This window comes from Dendrobates tinctorius, unplaced genomic scaffold (assembly GCF_039654945.1).
Source record: "Dendrobates tinctorius isolate UK_male_01 unplaced genomic scaffold, ASM3965494v1 ptg000024l, whole genome shotgun sequence".
Taxonomy (NCBI): Eukaryota; Metazoa; Chordata; class Amphibia; order Anura; family Dendrobatidae; genus Dendrobates; species Dendrobates tinctorius.
Genome location: NW_027361692.1, coordinates 5,695,092 through 5,715,284, shown reverse-complemented (window position 1 = coordinate 5,715,284; position 20,193 = coordinate 5,695,092). Strand labels below are relative to the sequence as shown.

At 39.7% G+C, this 20,193-nt stretch overlaps 1 protein-coding gene across 3 annotated transcripts in view; it reads right to left on the bottom strand.

Annotated features, from left to right (window-relative positions):
- The window catches only part of COL12A1 (collagen type XII alpha 1 chain), a 221,073-nt gene that overhangs the window by 153,247 nt on the left and 47,633 nt on the right, over positions 1 to 20,193 (bottom strand). For 2 of the 3 annotated variants that reach the window (XM_073569320.1, XM_073569322.1), the window contains exons 14-16: positions 6,338 to 6,607; positions 2,877 to 3,143; positions 1,796 to 1,988 (exon numbers count right to left, since the gene is read on the bottom strand). The exons of the other annotated variant lie outside the window; for it this stretch is intronic. In XM_073569320.1, the coding sequence (XP_073425421.1) occupies positions 1,796 to 1,988; positions 2,877 to 3,143; positions 6,338 to 6,607 (730 nt within the window). The remainder of the gene's footprint in view (positions 1 to 1,795; positions 1,989 to 2,876; positions 3,144 to 6,337; positions 6,608 to 20,193) is intronic. 3 annotated transcript variants of the gene reach the window in all.

Below are 20,193 nucleotides of genomic sequence, written 5' to 3'. Positions count from 1 at the left end.
ATTCACTGCATTCCACGTCCATGGGCATGGAGGACAATGAATATTAATTTCTCTTTAATGGCATCCTGATATGATTGGCCCCCATCCCGGTCCTGGTATGATTGGTCCCATCCTTTCCTTATTCTGGTATAATTGGCCCCCATCCTGATATATATGGCCCCATCAGAAAACATTAAAAAAAACAAAGCATTACACTTACCTTCCCAGAGCTCTCATGAATCGTCCTGCTCCGATGCTAGCAGCTGCTTAATGCTTGTAAGCAGCGCATGCCAGGGAGGTCATACGCTGCTTGCAAGCCAAAGGGCAGCTGCCGGAATGCACAATGCAGACTGTGGGGACTGTGTGCGCAGACAGCATTCATTGCTCTTTAGCGAGCACAGTGTCAGCCGGAGCCTTCCTGCTGCTGCCGGCGGTCACATGTGCCGATACTTAAGAGAAATGAATATTCACCCCATTCCATGGGACCTTCCTGGCATGCGCTGCTTACAAGCATTAAGCACCTGCTTGCATTGGTGCAGGAAGATGCGAGGGAGCACCAGGAAGGTAAGTGCAATGGGTTTTTTTTTAATGTTTTTTGATAGGACTATACATACCAGGATGGGGTTGGGGGCCAATCATAACAGGGTAAGGATGGGACCATGCATACCAGAACTGGGATGGGGACAATCATACCAGGATGAGATGGGGGTGCCCTGCATACCAGGATAGGGATGAGGGCAATCATTCCTGCCAGGATAGGGCTGAGGGGGACCATTCCTACCAGGATTGGGATAAGGGGGACCAATTACCAGGATGGTGATAAGGGGGCATGCATACAAGTCTAGGGATCAGGAGGCATGCATACCAGGATGGGGATGAGGGAGCCATTTATACCAGGGTGGGGATGAGGGGGAGCCATACATACCAGGGTAGGGATGAGGGGGACCATGCATACCATGGTAGGGATGAGGGGGCCATGCATATCAGGATAGGGATGAGGTGGCCATGCATACCAGGATAGGGATGAGGGGGCTATGTGTATCAGGATGGGAATGAGGGGACCATATATACCAGGATAGGGGATATTAAGTACAGAATTGACCACATTTTTTGTTTCATTTTTTTTCCCCTAATTTCCTCCTCTAAAACTAGGTCTCCTGGTCTGGTGCATCTTATAGTCCAAAAAATACGATATTTAACCAAGCACAGTAAGAAGAGGGAGGTCCTCTCTGAGTAACTACCTTGCATGAAGGGTGGGCATAGTAATAACGAGGACCATTTGACAGTTTCTTTCTACTCAAAAAAGCGAGAAAGGAGTCCAGAAAGGAACTGTGTCTATTATGGTGGAGGTTGGTTAAGTGAATCTGCCATCACGTTTTTGCTAGTCCATTAGAGAGCAGCATAATGTAGTGACAGAGACCCTGATTCCATCGATGTGTTACTTACTGGGCTACTTCAGATCTACCAGTTATCTCAATGTTGAGCCTAATATAACAACTTACACACCACTGCTTGGCAGCTTTGTGAACACAGAGAGCTGCCAATCAATGGTGGGGGCAGAGGTATGCAGAGCTCATGAATGTGTAGGACTACATGACAGCAGATTTACTTGTCTTCCAATGGTAATCTCTTGCTAATAAAACAGTGATTTTATCAAAACTTCACTAAGCAGCACAGTAAGAGACACATCACTGGAATCAGGGTCTCTATCTCTACATTATGCTCCTCTCAGGTAGGTGGCAAAAACCTGCTGACAGATTTACTTTGAAGGGGTAAAAGTGTCATCATTATTGGACATAAGGCTTTATTCACCAACCTGAGTTCTTCCAAAACGATTGTATTATCATAAGGACCAACTATCATTTCTCCCAACTGCTCTTCATCACCTAACGGATGGAAAGTGATTTTATATCCTTTCACTTCACCAGGAGCAGGTTCCCACGTCACTCTGAATGTTGACATAGTTGGATCTGATGTTTTTAAGTTTCTTGGTGGTTTGAAAGGGGAAGCTAAAAATATAGTAAAAAACGGACTATTAACAAAACAAATCCAAACAAATCTTTACATTGTAGAAACTTCTGAAATGTTAGATAGGTATTTTCCTCTGCTTCTCAGTACCCCTAAAAATATCAATGTTTTATAGATTTATGCACTGAGTTAACCATCTTGTTAGGGCAATTTGGTGGCTGTAGCTGAGACAGAATGATCAATCTATGCTCACCATGACGGGTTGAATGACAGACTTAGTGCAAGAAAGTTGATGGTCCACTACCTGCTGTTACCTAAAGGTAACACTTTAAAGAAACAAGTTCAACAGTTGAGACTGGTCAATTTTTTGACATACAGTACTGAGTTCTGCCAAATGTACATTGGCTGGGAAGGTATAGTACAGCTATGTTCACATGTACTGCTGGAAGCCTAACAAAATATTCCACTGCAGAATTGGCCATTTATGCTACATTGGGAAAAAAAATAATCTTTCCTGGCAATGATTTCACTGGCAATGAAAATGTCTATGTTAAAAAAGGCTAGTTTTATATATGATTGTATATAGTCACTTTCTACAGACACCATTTCCATTCTGAAATGTAATAAACTTTCCATCACTGTTTCCATGGATTGTAAATTTTACTAACCAAGGGTTTTAATATTAAAATTCGTCTCAGACAGATTTTACCATGATCCCCTAGGTTTTGAAAAAAACATTATTTGTGATTTCCTGTTGTCACTTTCTTTTTCCTGTCTTACAGTATTCATTGACATTTTTGCCACAAATTTGTTCAACATGGCAAAGGTGGTTCATGAATTTGGCACAAGACAAAAACTGCTCTAACCAGTTTTCTTCAATTTCAATGTGTCTTAGAAAGTTCAGAGAATAAAGTTGTTTTTAACCATACCTGTTGTTCCTTCTCCTTGCCTTGCTTTTCCATCCCCTGATCTGTACACTGGGACTACTGTGATATCATAGGTGGTCCTGGGCTGGAGCCTCTTTAATACAGTGGAGGTGACTGCAGGTGGGACTTTAGCACTCACTTGTCTTCCACCTGCTCGTGATCGATAGATAACGCGGTAATTCACCACATTCCCTGGAGCGGGTTGCCACGTGACTTTCATTGTATTTTCTGTTTCATCAGTGACTCGGAGCTTCTTGGCATCTGGCGATACTGTTTATAACAAATAACATCCTGTGTTAGCGCATCAAATGGATTCTTCTAAGTAAAGTATTCAGGATTGAGAGTCCTCAGTAGTTGATACCTTTTAATGGCTAACTGAAAAGATGGTAATACATTGCAAGCTTTCGAGACTACTAAGGTCTCTTCATCAGGCTAGACTAATACAAAATCTGAAGTCACATATTTATGCACAATACAGCCTAGAAAAAATGCAATAGATAAGACAAGTGACGTGAAGCAGAACTATCAATATGGGAGAGGGAGAAACATAAATATAAACATTGGACCAGTTCATAGATAAGGAGTCTGGATGTTTTATGGTCCTCTGATTGGGGTCTAGTTCTGTGTTGCCCTGCAAGGTTTTAAAAGGAAATTCCTTAATTGATGTAAAAAGACATAAATCCATGCGACACATTCATTCCAGCACTGAGAGTGTCAAAGTTCGTCATAAATTTGTACTCCCAAACTCGTCTCTCTATCTGAGATGTGAAGTTACCTTTCAATACCAGTAATTTCATATCCATGCTGCTGTGATCAGGGATACAGAAATGTTTTGCCACAGGTAGATCCATTCTTTTTTCTCTTATTGTGTGACGATGAGCATTCATCCTTGTTCTAAGCTTTTGCCCTGTCTCCCCCACATACAGACCCCCAGTTGGACATTTAGTACAAATAATTAAGTACACCACATTAGATGTAATGCAGGTGAAAGTACCTGGGATCTTGTAGTCCTGATGTGAGTTGGGGATCTTTATCTTGTCCGTGGTCATTATAAATGGACAGGTTTTACATTTTATGTGACTTCAGATTTTGTATTAGTCTAGCCTGATGAAGAGACCTTAGTAGTCTCGAAAGCTTGCAATGTATTACCATCTTTTCAGTTAGCCATTAAAAGGTATCAACTACTGAGGACTCTCAATCCTGAATATTTTTCTATCTACTGGCTAACACGGTACAAAGATATACATCTTTCCTGTATCTAAGTAAAGTGAAATTCTTTGCTACTTTCATAAGTATTATAATCAAATGCACACATGTATGGGACTATTTAGAGAATTGTACATGAGCATTCTTAGGATCGCTTGTTTCTTGAATATCTGTCAATTTAAACAGGCGAGCAATCAACTGACGAATGAGCAAAGCACTTGCTCGTGAGGCGAGATGAGCTTGCTTAGAAGAACAGGATGTTCTATGGGTATAGAATGATAATATTAATAAACATTTTGTGTTCATAGAAGTGCGATCGCCTGTATAGGTTGGCGAATAAATGCCTATGCCGGGACGGTCATACCATTGGGACCGCCACACAGGGTCCTAGAGGTAAGGGCCCAAATACTGTTCTTGCACAGGGGACTTATCTGTCTGTCTGTGTCCACCAGTGGCCCTATGGTTACAAGTTTCACTTCTGACTGCAAAGTTAAAAACATTTCTTAGAGGAAGCCTAGTGATGATGACTGTGATAAACATGTGTATGTTGCCTTCATATCTATTGATTTCACTATTAATGTGGTAATCAATCATAAACTAGCAGTCCCTATAAAGTGGAAGAAAAAAATGTTTTTTTCCATAAGCAAATCAATATGATAAATACCAAGGATTCAAGGATTCAGTAAATCATCCACATGTTTTCCATATGTCTTTAAAATTGGAAATAATAACACTTGGGAAATCTGTCAACAGATGTCTCTGAGGGAATTTCCTGAAATTCTTGACATTTTATACATACAAAATAGGCCTATCTGCATCTAAGTGTAGAAGTATGACACACTCGAGATTAAACATGATGTCTAAGGTGATGCAAGTCAACAGCTGCACGAGTCCCGTCATAAAGTCTTGATGATATGGAAAATGTGTCACAGCTTAAATATGGTCATGGTCCACTGTAAGTATGGAAGTTCTATTAAATGAATGTGGGTTCTCTAGTGACTAACACTACAGTAAATGTGTTTTTCCCACAATTCTTCATTAATGCTGCCACACATGATAGCATAAGCCATCAAACTTACTAAACAATTGCATAGTACTTACTCAATGCAGACACACTAACAGTACACTTACAGTATACACAGGCAGTACAACAAAAGTTGGTAAATATTCATTATTTTTTCAAATATTTGACCATGCTGGGCTAAGTTTAAAGAGAGTCTGTCAGTAGGATAAACCCACCTCAGCCATCAATGTGGGCATGCAGGACATAAAAGAATGATAACTTGATAACTGGAATCTGATGTCTTTTTCCAGAGAAATCTAATTTTTTCTTAATCTGTAAATTAATTTTTAAGTTCTGTGGGCCGGACATAGATCTCCCTGACAATCTACCTACAGGCTTTATTTTAAATGATAGGTGGTGTTACCAGTGTGAGACATGTAGATCAGGACAACAAACTGTCAGTTATTACATGTCTCAACTTTCATTTAAACGATATCAAAGTATCATTTATTCAACTTACTATGACCTAAATTCCCATATAAATGTTTTAGGAGGGTTGATTCTACTGACAGATTCCCTTTAAGAAAAGGGATGAACAAACTTCTTAATTTTGTAATGTGTCTCACAGTAAATGAGTCCAGATCTTTATAACCAGCTCACTTTCTAAATGGTTTATACTCACAAATCAAAACACATAGTTAACATCAGAAAATGACTATGATACGCCACATTAAGCTATGGAAAACACTAATCAATTAAATTTAAACATAACGATAATTTTTGTAGAAGAGCATTCCATATACAAGGACATATTTAATATCCATTTGATCCTGAGAGATGTCAATTAAGCTCATCAGCATCCCTTATGGCTGTGGAAAAAGAATATTTATTAAGACTGGAGTTTCATATACCAGTCTTCATGATGGGTATGCAGGAGTAAGATGAGAAAGATCGTCTACAAGCTGCACTGCATATTAAAAAACAATTAAAGATATAATTTAGCGATATGACTTCTACCCTAATGTTATCTCCCAGAGATATGATTTGGCCCCTTTACTAATTTTTAATAATGCTATGGTCTCCCTTGTGCCTGTATTGCACAAGAGTATCTGGAACAGACATATGCAAGGAACCTAAGAACCACATGTGAAGCCTCATCCACTGGTTGGAGAATGTGGCTGTATATAATAGTTGAGAAGTTGTGTAATAAACATGAAAAAATCCATAAAAGGTTTTTATAAAGATTGAGTTTTACCTTCTGTAGTAGCTTCTCCTTCGAGGGGAGGTCCTTCACCACTTTTATAATTAGCAAAAACTGAGATTTGATACTTTGTCTCTGGTGTGAGGTTATCCAACACTGTGTTTATTACATCGCCAGGCACGTTCTTCTCTCCTGACTCATCATCAAACAGTGATTTCCATGAAACTCTATAACCTCGAACCATTCCAGGAGCTGCTGTCCACGAGGCTCCGATTGTAGTGTCTGTAATGTCCTTAGTCACTAAATCACGAGGTGACCCACGCTCTACAGAAAAATTATATATATTTATATAACGTTACATAAAGAATATCTGTACTCTAATAGCAACTTTACAAAAGTCAACTTCTTAAAAGTCACTTTAGTTGGGTGATGGAAATATAATCAACATGCCGTGTAGCTCATATGGTCATAAAATCTAATGGCATTCATGGGAAGAATAAAGCAATATCCTTTGTCTAACCGAGATATTCCCCCTGCTCAGATATGCCCATAAACCTCTCTGCTATAACAGAAACATACTTTACATTAGTGTCCCATAAAACCGAGTACATGTGACTGCCCTTGCTTTAAGAAATTGAATTATATACATGTCCATCCTAAGTAAGTCTTTAAAAAATATCTTATACTTGCATCTAAAGATTCCTGCCTTGACATATACAAGTCTCCTGAACTTGACATGCCGTTGCGTCAACTTACATGGCAAGACGTCAACAAAGCTATTGTAATCATCTAAGAGCTTGTAAGCTCACTGACATAAACATTAGGTTTGATTCACTAATGCAACCAAGAACACCATAAATAATGATAATTGCTTTCAGTTACAGGGTGGACTTTAGCAACACATGGATATCTGACCTCACAAGGAGCAAGGAGGAGATGTCTTTTGCAATAAGGATACAATCCTTTGTAATTTCTGTAGTCCCAAGAAACACAGGCGTAATAAGCATTTGGATGTAAAGTATATTTTGACACATTACCTTTATGAGTCTTACTCAAGTATTGAGTTAATTTGTACCATTAAATGGTTTAGACATTTGTGAAAAATAATAGGACATGCAGAACAAAATAATACCTAAAGATTTTTGCTCATATGTATACACACAAAAAATCTAAAGGCTTGACATTAGCTTATCTTCCAGCCTAAAAAAGGATTGGACATGATAAACTTGTTTTTCTAACTTTTACCATCAAGGTACAAATGGGAGGTCCCCATACAAATTATACTGCCAATATTAATCTGGGCATAGGTTGCTCTAGTCAACAGTACCTTCAGACAGCAAGTTTAATTAACTGTGAGTATGAGGATTCATGACTTTGGAGAAATTTTCTATAAATCAGTTATAAAAAGGGGGGTTTATATTCAAATAAATGGATGGTGGTAATAAATGGATATATTTGTTTTATATTGACTTGTAGGTTTCTGTAACTCTCATTCACTTGAAATAACAGATAGCCAAATCTATGGTTACTTATGAAGACCAAATAAACAGCCCATTGAAATCACTGGGTGTTCATGCTCCGATATTTAAAGCTATGTAAATAAATGAGTCAGCTATTTATTACATGCAAGGATCTTCTTGGGCGTTTGAGGGAGTCTCTGCTCTAGATTCATAACATTACACTAGTGCAAATGGAATACCATGGTAAAAATATAACTATACACAGAATAGTTTCATCACCGTTATTACTAGTAGATACTGTGCAGACACTTTATAGATATTGCCAAAAACTGTAACATGTGTGCGTATACTGTATTGATTCTCCATGCTCGTTCATCAATCTGGCCTTGCACATCAACTCTGGTGGGCCCATTGAGCCCACATCAGCTTATAATGATACATGTGTTAAAGCTCATTTAGACAGGCCGATCTCAACCCGTTAATGAGTGGTGGTCAACTATATATACACAAGTCGATCAATGCTCTTTTTCTGGCCTCTGTATATGAACCTCTGAAAACTTATGTGAATAGAACAAGTGTTATTACGTTTGTTCTGCCCCCATACAGCATCATGTTCTTACTGGGTGATGTACTGCCAATAACGATGGATTTTATGCCAACATAAACGATTTGATCACCAAATACACAATGGTCTTGCTCATTCGTCGGGTAATCGCTGAAATGTTTACACATTCTGGTAATTGAGAACACGTGTTCTTATGCACACTTATTCGCTAATCATCGGCTTGTCTGCATGTACCATTAGTAAGGTACAATTATAAAAAATATAGACCCTGATTCATTAAGACTGGTATCTTGAACACCACCTTTAATGAGGACCATACAGCAATAAGATGTGCCAAATTCTTTAAGAGACGTATGCCGCTAAATGAATTCTATGCCTCTGGCACATCACTAGAAATGCTACTCCAGTCAGGGACTAGAGTATCAGTTCTGTCATAAGAAATACTGGCACTATTGATAAATTTGATGGTTGAATGTAGCAATGCACCATGCTATCTCAACTCCTCTCCAATTTTCTGATTTCTAAAAAAGGGTTTTATGTCAGTTTTGTGGCGAAAACACTTTGATGAATCGCCCCAATAGCTCAAAATGATTTAATAAGATGCACTTCTTGATATCACTAATCATCCTAATTAATTATAAGTCACAATTATTAACTAAACAGGTTTAGGATTTGAACCTAATTCCATATGTGTTTATTTTCAAATTAAAGGACATTGAATTCGCACTAGTAGTAAGTCAACTAAAATAATGAGGAAGGGTACATGATTATCTTTTGAAAATGTAGTTTAAGTGAATGTGATTTCTTATGTATTTTCTCATTCTGTAGTAGACTACCCTTTGCCTTCATAATAATAATATATTCTTAAAAAAGAAAATTCTAGCAGGGCCAATAAAGTGAATATTATTTAATTCAAAATCAAATTAGAATTGAGTTGTTAAAGGATTTTTACTATTTCAAGAACTTTGAATTTAGCCCTGTTTCACACATCAGTTTTTTCCCCATCAGTCAAGATCCGCCAAATTTTGTAAAAAACGGATCCGCCAAAAAAGGGGCGGATCCGTTTTTTAAACCCATAGACTTACATTATTGGCGGATCCTGACCGACGGTCGTCCGTCACACCCGTTATTGTACGGATCCGCCAAGATTTTAGAGGCTCCTGGGCAGATGAGACGTACCCTGCAACGTTTTTTTGCAGTGACGGTCCGCTATTTTCACTCCGGGAGGCAGTTTAACCCTTGACTACCATCCCGGGAGCCGCTAACATCTCTTTCTCTCTCCCCGCGCCGATATCTTCTCGCGGACATCTCTGCTATGCCGCGAGACCATGCGAGATCGCGCCGATATCTTCTCGTGACCATCTCTGCAATGCCGCGAGATCGCGCCAATATCTTCTCGCGGCCATCTCTGCAATGCCGCGAAATCGCGCTGATATCTTCTCGCGGCCATCTCTGCAATGTCGCGAGATCGCGCCGATCTCTTCTCGCGCCCATCTCTGCAATCGGGAGCGGGTTCCTTTAAATTCTAACCTTCCCTGGATCCGTCCATCCGCCACTCCGATGACACCCGTTGCTGTCAGTCCGCCTGCGGATCCATTTTCCGCTATTTTGGCGGATTTCGACTGACCTTAAAAACTGATGTGTGAAACAGGCCTTACTTGACATCGAATTAAAAACTGAAATATTTAACACTTTAATAAACGTAGCCCTGATCATGGCTGAAGTTTTGAATTGGATTGTAGGTTTGATACAATGTAGCTCAATAGATAAAAAAAATAACAAAATGGGTTACATCCACTGACATCACAGGACTAAAAATGTTAAAAATCACAAAGTACATTTTGGAACTTCTTATAACAATAAGGCTTCATTTTCATAAAAAGGAGGCCCCTGAAGAACAAATATCTTACATGCCATAAGTAGTTTATTTATCTTCTGTATCATGATATACAGTTCTGTAAGATAATATGACAGGGAGAACTGGTGTCAAAAACTTTATGAGCAGAGTTCTTAAAAATATGAGTTTTCTCACATAATGAATGACTAATAGTCTCAGCATTCCCTGGATAGTCAACCAAAAGTCTGCCTTATTCTGAGTCAGCGTAATTGAAAATGTATGTTGTAAAACTCCATAGGCAACCCTTAATAGGTCCATTGTCCTTTCTTAGTGAAATGTGACCCGTCTTTCTCTCACACAGGATCATTTTACCAGAAAATAATCCAGATGCTGCTTTTCTAGAAATAGCGAACTAGGTCATAAAACTGACAATCTGCTTAACAATCACCTATTGTCATTGAATCACAGATGTATACTGTACCTCTGACCTCATGAAACGCAGTCTTCAGTGTGGTGGCAGAAAGGAGGCACAACTGCCAATAGTGCACATTCTGTATAGTCTACAATACCATTTAAAGGGGATCTGCTTCCAAATTTCACAAAACAAACTGTTTACAATACTAAATAGAACTGATAGGCCCAATGAAGCTGATGTGCTCACTATGTAGATCAATATCACATTGGCTGCACAATCCTTTTTTAAAGTTTTCTGCCTGATATTATGACGTGGAATGTGAATGCAAACAAACCAGCCTCACTAGATATAAGAGATCTGTTTAATAATATATAATCTTTATATTGCCAAATCTGGTGATACACTACTATCTTGGCATATGAGATTATCTACCACAATTTTAGCCTGTAGACACCTGAAAACTCATCTCTTCAGCAAAGCCTACAGCTTACAATAAAACCACTTCTAACTCATTACCACCTGAGATGTGCCAACTCCTTAAGTTATTGTCTCTTTCCTTAATAGTTTGAAGTTTGAAGATTGTAAGCCTTAAGGGTATGTCACACTAAGAGATATCGCTAGCAATATCGTTATAACTAGTGACGTTATAGCGATATTGCTAGCGATATCTCTGTGTCTGATACTTACCAGCGACCGGCTCCCCCGCTGCTTATCGCTGATCGCGCGAGAACGTTCAGGACTGTTTCTCGTCGTCAGCTTCCTGTGGCGCTTCCTGCTGTGAGGACGAGCGACGCGTGGAGCCGGGCGGGAGGACGCAGGATCGCCTAGTGTGACAGGTAAGTAGCGATCCCCGTCTCCAGCGATGTCGCTAGTGAGATCTGCCTATGTGGCAGCTCACTAGCGACCACTTAGCGATGTACCAGCGATCCTGACCGCGTCATATCGCTGGTCGGGATCGCTGGTACATCGCTAAGTGTGACAGTACCTTTAGGTTATGTTTATTTTACTAGTATATATATATATATATATATATATATTTATATACGCAGCAGGTGAAATAAGTTTTGAACACGTCACAAATTTTCTAAGGAAATATATTTCTAAAGGTGCTATTGACATGAAATTTTCAACAGATGTCATTAATAATCCAGTTCACGCAGGCAAAAAAAATGCTACCTCATATGAGAGCAGCATGATGTAGACAAAGAGAAGATAAGTCCAACAATGTGTCACTTAGATTACTGGGTGAAGTTGTTCTGATACAATCATAGCTTTTAGATTTAGAATGAAGCTGAGCAGAGAAAGATAATCCCGCCCACATCAGGCTCTCTGTGTACAAAGTCCATAGACAGTGAGCTGCTTAGTTGCAAGACTAGTCTGGCAATGTTAATCTCTTAGGGATAAATACTACACAGTTAGTAAACAGCAGGCACTTTGACAAGTGACACATCCCTGAATTCTGTGTTTTAATATATCTCATAAAATGCCCATGCGGTCTCGGATATGTTGGGGAATCTATATAGCGCTAACATATTCCGCAGCGCTTTACAGTTTGCACACATTTTCATCACTGTCCCCGATGGGGCTCACAATCTAAATTCCCTATCAGTATGTCTTTGGGGTGTGGGAGGAAACCGGAGTGCCCGGAGGAAACCCACGCAAAACGGGGAGAACATACAAACTCCTTGCAGATGTTGTCCTTGGTGGGATTCGAACCCAGGACCCCAGCGCTGCAAGGCTGCAGCGCTAACCACTGAGCCACCATGCTGCCCACATCATAATGTCTCTCAACTCCACTATCAAATAATCGATAGTGTACCTCTTGCTAGATGAGGTGGCAACAGGATACAAAGATTGAAAGAAAGAGAGGCTTATTGAATTTATGCTCTTCAAACTGTGGAACCTCTAGGCCTGAATAGGGAGTATGAGGTTTTCTATTAATTTCCATCAATTTCCATTTGAACTCTCCCTTTTCTCCAGACTTTCTACTATGGTATATATAAAAAAAAATTTTGTCTCTATAATAGCAATGTGGAGTGCAGGTGCTTTGATCCTCTTTTTATAGAGAACAATACGGGTATTCCACTATATTAGGAGTTTGCGTATGCATGTATATGTATGTATGCATACATATAGACACCTTAGGTTTTGCATGTATGTACTATATATGTATATGTATAAGATATGAATGTATAGGGTAGATGTATTGCCAGATATATATGTATATGTTTATATGATGTTTAACGTGTGTAAGCATGTGTACTTTTTTATTATGTATATCCATTTAACTACCATATATATATTTTTTTTTTATGTAATTCAATTATTTTTTCTTTTTGTCTCTTACAGACCTAATCGCGGGAGGAAGGTACCTATCTTTGGCTCCTATTCTTCCACTGGGTGTTTTTTTTCTCTCTTCCCTTTCTTTTCTCCTATTTTCCTTTTTTCTCCTTTCTCCTCTCTTTTCTGTGCATTTATTATCTTTCTTGTATAGACATACAATTATTTTTTTCTGGACCTGATTTAGTTCTAACATACAATAAAACAGAGTATTATGTAAATTCTTTTTCTCTCCCTATTTTTGATGTTTGCGCCGTTGCGGTTATTCATAATTTTTTTATATTACTTCTCCTGCCACACTTCCTGTTTTAGACACGTTTATGCCCCACTTCCGTCAGCGCTGACGGTCTGCACATGCGCGATATAATACCGCGCTTTTGTGACACACTTCCCTTTTACTGTTACGACCTATGCCCCACTTCCGTCCTATTAGACGGTCTGCGCATGCGCGATGCTGGCGCAAGGTACCGTCCCACCTGTTGCACATTTTAACAATTAATGGGCTATAAAGAGGCTCGTTCTGGCCTAGACACACATACACGCTTCACAGACAGCGGTGCAGATCCACACTACCACTTCTCTCTTTTGAGGTTTGTAAAGTTTAGCGATATATTGCCATATACAATTTCTTCTTTGATTACAATGTGTTTCTTACTTTATTCTTTCCTTTTTCTCTTTTACCTTACAGCTTCTGAAACTCCAATTTTTCACCACACAGGTACTTTTATTTCCTTTTGCTGCACAATCTCTTAAGGGTACCTTTAGCCGCATTAGGATGTATGTTACATATGGTTTTGAGTAACTGTTCTCTTCCCCTTTTCCTCATTTACAGATTGAACCCCCCCTTTTTTTGATGTACTATGAGGATTTACTCTGATGATGGAGTTCTCACTCCAGGGAGAGGAATAAATCTCCTATGTTTATTGTTTAATTTTGGCAATTATTAAATGTCTTTCTTCTATATTACCTCTGGTACTAAATACATAAGTCAGTGATACTGTACCAACTTTATTTTATGTCTATGGCGGACAAGATGTCTAACTTTATATTATGGTTGTATTTTGTTTAGATAAATACCCTTGATAAAGGCTTATTTGGCAAAACGTCGGGGATTCTGTGTGTGTGACAAAATAAAAATTGCATATTCAAGACTACTTGATCAGCCTCAGGTATTTATAATAATTTTCTAAAGGTGCTATTGACATGAAATTTTCAACAGATGTCATTAATAATCCAGTTCACGCAGGCAAAAAATGCTACCTCATATGAGAGCAGCATGATGTAGACAAAGAGAAGATAAGTCCAACAATATGTCACTTAGACTACTGGGTGAAGTTGTTCTGATACAATCATAGCTTTTAGATTTAGAATGAAGCTGAGCAGAGAAAGATAATCCTGCCCACATCAGGCTCTCTGTGTACAAGTCCATAGACAGTGAGCTGCTTAGTTGCCAGACTAGTCTGGCAGTGTTAATCTCTTAGGGATAAATACTACACAGTTAGTAAACAGTAGGCACTTTGACAAGTGACACATCCCTGAATTCTGTGTTTCAGCCTCTATCTTCTGCTGACTTCAGATTACATAATCAAAACCTGCTGAAGGATTCCCTTTAGGTTATGTGTAATAATATATATAACTAGCTGAAGAGCCCGGCGTTGCCTGGGCATAGTAACCAACTGTGGTTAGTTATAACAAATTATAATGATTATATTGCACATAAAAACCGTGCATCTAATCCTATCCTGTGTGATACTGACTGCTGAGCCATGTATCTAATCCTATCCTGTGTGATACTGACTGCTGAGCCGTGAATCTAATCCTATCTGGTGTGATACTGACTGCTGAGCCATGTGTCTAATCCTGTCCTGTGTGATGCTGACTGCTGAGCCGTGTATCTAATCCTATTCTGTGTGATACTGTCTGCTGAGCCGTGTATCTAATACTATTCTGTGTGATACTGTGTGCTGAGCTGTGTATCTAATCCTCTCCTGTGTGATACTGACTGCTGAGCCGTGTATCTAATCCTATCGTGTGTGATACTGCCTGCTGAGCCATGTGTCTAATCCTCTCCTGTGTTATACTGACTGCTGAGCCGTGAATCTAATCCTATCTTGTGTGATATTGCCTGCTGAGCCATGTGTCTAATCCTCTCCTGTGTGATACTGACTGCTGAGCTGTTTATCTAATCCTATCCTGTGTGATACTGACTGCTGAGCCGTGTATCTAATACTATCCTGGGTGATACTGGGCTCCCCCTGCAGTCTGTGTCAGAATGTGGTCTGTGTTGGCACGGTAATAAATTGTGTTATTTCCAGCTTTACGGAAGGACGATAACACCATAGAAATGATAAGAATAATAGGCTTCAGTTACTACAACTGTCTACAAAGAAAACTGTTGCTGATAGCAACCAATCACAGCTCATTTTTCATCTTTTAAACAAATCTGGGACAGCGTGGCGAGTTTTGAGTGGCGACTTTTGTGTTTCGACTTTTATGTGGCGAGGTTGATGTATGTGTGGTGAAATGTGTGCTGAGGGTGGTATATGTGTTGAAGCACGTGGTAGTGTGTGGCGCATTTTGTGTGTGGTTCATATCCCCGTGTGTGGTGAGTATCCCATGTCAGGGCCCCACCTTAGCAACTGTACGGTATATACTCTTTGGCACCATCGCTCTCATTCTTTAAGTCCCCCTTGCTCACATCTGGCAGCTGTCAATTTGCCTCCAACACTTTTCCTTTCACTTTTTCCCCATTACGTAGATAGGGGCAAAATTGTTTGGTGAATTGGAACATGCGGGGTTAAAATTTCGCCTCACAACATAGCCTATGACGCTCTCGGGGTCCAGACGTATGACTTTGCAAAATTTTGTGGCTTTAGCTACGACGGTGCAGATGCCAATACATACATACACTTTTTCCCCTATTATGTAGATAGGGGCAAAATTGCTTGATGAATTGGAACGCGCGGGGTTAAAATTTTGCCTCACAACATAGCCTATGACACTCTTGGGGTCCAGACGTGTCACTGTGCCAAATTTTGTGGTTGTACCTGCGACGGTGCGGATGCCAATCCCGGACATGCACACACACATACATACATACACACCCACATTGAGCTTTATATATTAGATTAAATTAATTAATAGAATTAATGGTGCTTTAAAATTATAATTATTACACAAAAGTATGTGAACACAACTGTAACTGTTAAGGCCCCTTTACATTTAGCGATGCACCAGCGATCCCGACCACGATATGACCCAGTCAGGATCACTGGTGCATCGCTAAATGGTCGCTAGTGAGCTGCCACACAGGCAGATCTCACTAGCGATGCAGCAGCGGTTGGCGGTCGCACTTACCTTTCAGACGCGGCGAGGGTATCCATCTTCCGCCCGCGTCCATGGCTCGCTCGTTAGCGCCAGCAGGAAGCCGACGACGAGAAATGGACCAGGCCGATCTCGCGCGATCAGCGATAGCCAGTGAGGGAGCCGGTCGGAGGTAAGTATCACATGTAGCGATATTGCTAGCAATACCGCTGCTGCGTCACAAAATCGATGACGCTTTAGCGATATTGCTAGCGATATCGCTATGTGTAAAGCCCCCTTTACTCATTGAATTCAAGTTTTTAATTCAGTCTCAGCCACCTGATCCTTCTATAGAGCTCCTTGAATTCAAGCGTGGTCCTGTAATCAGATGCTAGAGTGTAAACAACTCAGTTCATAAAACTCTTTCCTCATAAGTAGAGATGAGCAAAAAGATTCCCAGGACTCTGTTGCTTAATGCCAGTGCAAACATCCTCAACTGGCACTTGAATGCCGCCACCCTGGTTGCCACTGGTGCTTACAACGCAGTGTGACATCATGACGTTACAGTCTGTCGCATGTATTGACATCTCACATGACGCCATGATACAGTATCATGGATGCCTAATGCCTTGCAAACACCAGAAGCACCTAGAATACTGGCATTTCAGTGCCAGCTGAGGAATGGCTGCCACAGGGTACTGATGTAAATGCCAAACCAGGGTCATACAAATCTTTTTGCTTTTTTCTACTCCAAATAATTTCTTTCAATTCATTGGGAGTGGTATTATTGAAAAGTGAAAGTGTTTAGGAACAAAGGCAACTCAGCCATGAAAAGGAACTCGGCCACATAATGCTACAATGCGGAGGAGGGGGTGTTTTGCCTCTAGCTCCTCTCTATCCCCTTTATATAGAATCTTTTAAGTAGCAGCTGCCATCTTCTATCTCAGTAATGTAACTATTTGTCTTCATTAAATACAGATTTGACCCATAAATTGGGAATTTTCAGAATGAATGATCAGCCGTCATGGAGAAAGAAGCAGATTTCTCTCATAAGATATATTAAAAAGTTGCTTATTTTCACGTGTATGATCGATTTACAAAAGTAAAACAATGGTTACTCTTTAAATCACCAAGAGCAATGTCCAGCATCGAATGTGGTAATGAAAAGCACGCTGCCACTGGACAATGGAGCTGTGGAAGCTGGTTCTGTAAAGTGACCAAACATACTTCCACATAGTATTCTTCAGCATACCAAGACATTTGGATAGTTGTATGCTTCCAAACCTGTAGAAATAGTTTGGTAAAGGCCCTTTTCTGTTCCCGCATGACTGTGCCCTAGTGTACAAAGCAAGGTCCATAAAGAAATGGTTTGGTGTGGAAGAACATGACTGCTCCACACAGCCCTGATCTCAAACCCATTAAACACTTTTGCGATAAACTAGAATGAAGATTGTGAGGCCCATCAGTTTCTGACATACCAAATGCTCTTTTGGATGAATAGGCATAATTTCCCACAGACACACTTTAAAATCTTGTAGAAAACCTTCCCATAAGAGTGGATGCTGTTTTAACTGCAAAGGGGTGAACCAGGTCCATATTAATGCCTACGGGTTTAGAATGGGATGTCCTAAAAATTCCTGTGGATGTAATGTGTAGGTGTCCCAATACTTTTGTACGTATAGTGTCCGATTTATCAAAGCTTTCATACCAGAATTCTGGTGTAAAAGCTTTGAAAAGTCTCAAAATTTAGGCGCAACTCGAGGTTGTGTCAAAATTTTGCGACTTTTGGCATCTTTATGTCAGTTTCTCTCAACTACTCCAAAATGGGCAGAGCTGGGGCAGCACAGAAACGGAAACGGAACAGCTCGTCATGAGTTAGACAAACTATAGTGTTCTGTATGCCAGAATTCTCACTCCTGTACCTGCCTGGGGTGACACTTCTGGCAGAGCACATGGAGGTATGTACCCCTTCATAAATCAGGAGTATCTGACTCCTGTACTCCAATTCTTGACTAATCATATCCATACTGTATATACCCTTTCTCCTTGTTTTTGGTCAGAAAGCTAAATTAGTTATATGGATGGACAGAAAGAATATGAATACCATAAGGGGCAGTTTCTGCCAATAGTTGCTGAGAACTGAATGCTGTCAGAGAAGAGGGCGCTACTGCTCTTGTATAACACAGTTACATCCAGCAGTATTTATTTCTTCTAGTGTTAAAGACCTATAGTGTGCAGGGCACCTCGGAAATAAGCATTTTAGAAACCAGAGTGAAAGCACTAACAGCCCGGATACAATATATCTATCTAGCAGTGATTTAGTAGGTCTTTTTGGCCTACTAAATCAGTTTTAGTTTAGCTTTTGCATGTTTTATTTTCTCAGAAGACACAAGAATGGTTCCAGAAGGGAGGTGGCATTTAAAGAAAACCTTTCTGGGTCTAATTTCAGTTGACTAGAAATAGATATCAATGCAAAGACCCCCAAATGTGAACAAGCCCTTTAAATGGTCGAGATCAGATATCAAAAGTGCTAAAGTTAGAAGCAAACAGCACATATAACATAAAATAGAAATACTTATTAGAGGACTAAAGAGAGCAAACAAATGTACAAACAGATTTGCCCTTTTATCATTATTCCCAGAACAGTGGGTGGTACTACAGACAAAATACACAATAAATTCATATTAACCATGAAGTGACTTTCAAATGTCACAGACATTGGTACGTATCTTAAAATGGATTCAGCAGCAAACACTCACGATATACACAAAGAAACTTTTCACCAAAAGAGAAACGCACGGTAAACATGACATATGCTTCCAGCAGGAGGCCAAGAGCTTCATTGTAGAGAAATGTCAATTCATTTTAATTCTCACTGTAGGAGGAAGTTGATTTCTCAAACATTTGGAGGTTTCTAAAGAAACAGCATTAATAATACAGAATGAATTAACTGGCATATCAAGTTTTGCTCATTTCATGTCATGGAATGCCTTTCATAAAATCAGTGATGACATCATTTAATAATTGAAGATATGTTTTCACTACAGCGGATGTATTATGTCATAGCTCTTGGGTAATTGACATTGTTTTAAATGTATGCTATTATTACATACATATGTAGGGTATAGCATAGCTTCCACTTGTGGAGGATTACATGGAAGCTCATTCACTACTGCAGATGTTGTAGCCCATTGTTTGTCATTTACACAAAGGAGGTAAATTCGACATAAATTCAAAGTATATGCTTTCAGGCGCTAACTTAATCTTTCATGACTGTTCTGTCTTAAAGTTGTCTTACACATTATATTAATGCTGGCAAAACAGCCCATTTTGGTGGGACTACAAATATCCCCTATGGTAGATGTGGAGCGAAAATAGGCTAACCTGTTGGATTTCAGGATACTCAAACCTATCATTCTCTGGGAAGATAAGCTGTTGGCAGGTGCTTCACAAATTGATCCGTTAAAAAAACTTTTTTTCACAAAAATTTTCTTTTAGCCTCAGTTTTTTCATTTTCACATGGGCAACAGGATAAAATGGATCCTAAAATTTGTTGGGCAATTTCTCCTGAGTACACCGATACCTCATATGTGGTCATAAACCACTGTTTAGGCGCACGGCTGGGCCCGGAAGGGAAGGAGCACCATTTGACTTTTTGAATGAAAAATTAGCTCCAATCGTTATCGGACACCATGTTGCGTTTGGAACCCCTGTGTGCCTAAACAGTGAAAACCCCCCACAAGTGACACCATTTTGGAAACTAGACCCCTTAACGAACTTATCTAGATGTGTAGTGAGCACTTTGAACCCCCAAGTGCTTCACAAAAGTTTATAACGCAGAGCAGTGAAAATAAAAAATCATTTTTTTTCTTCAAAAAATATTTTTAGCACACTATTTTTTATCTTCACATGGCTAACAGGAGAAATTGGACCACAAAAGTTGTTGTCCAGTTTGTTCTGAGTATGCTGGTACCCCATATGTGGGGGAAC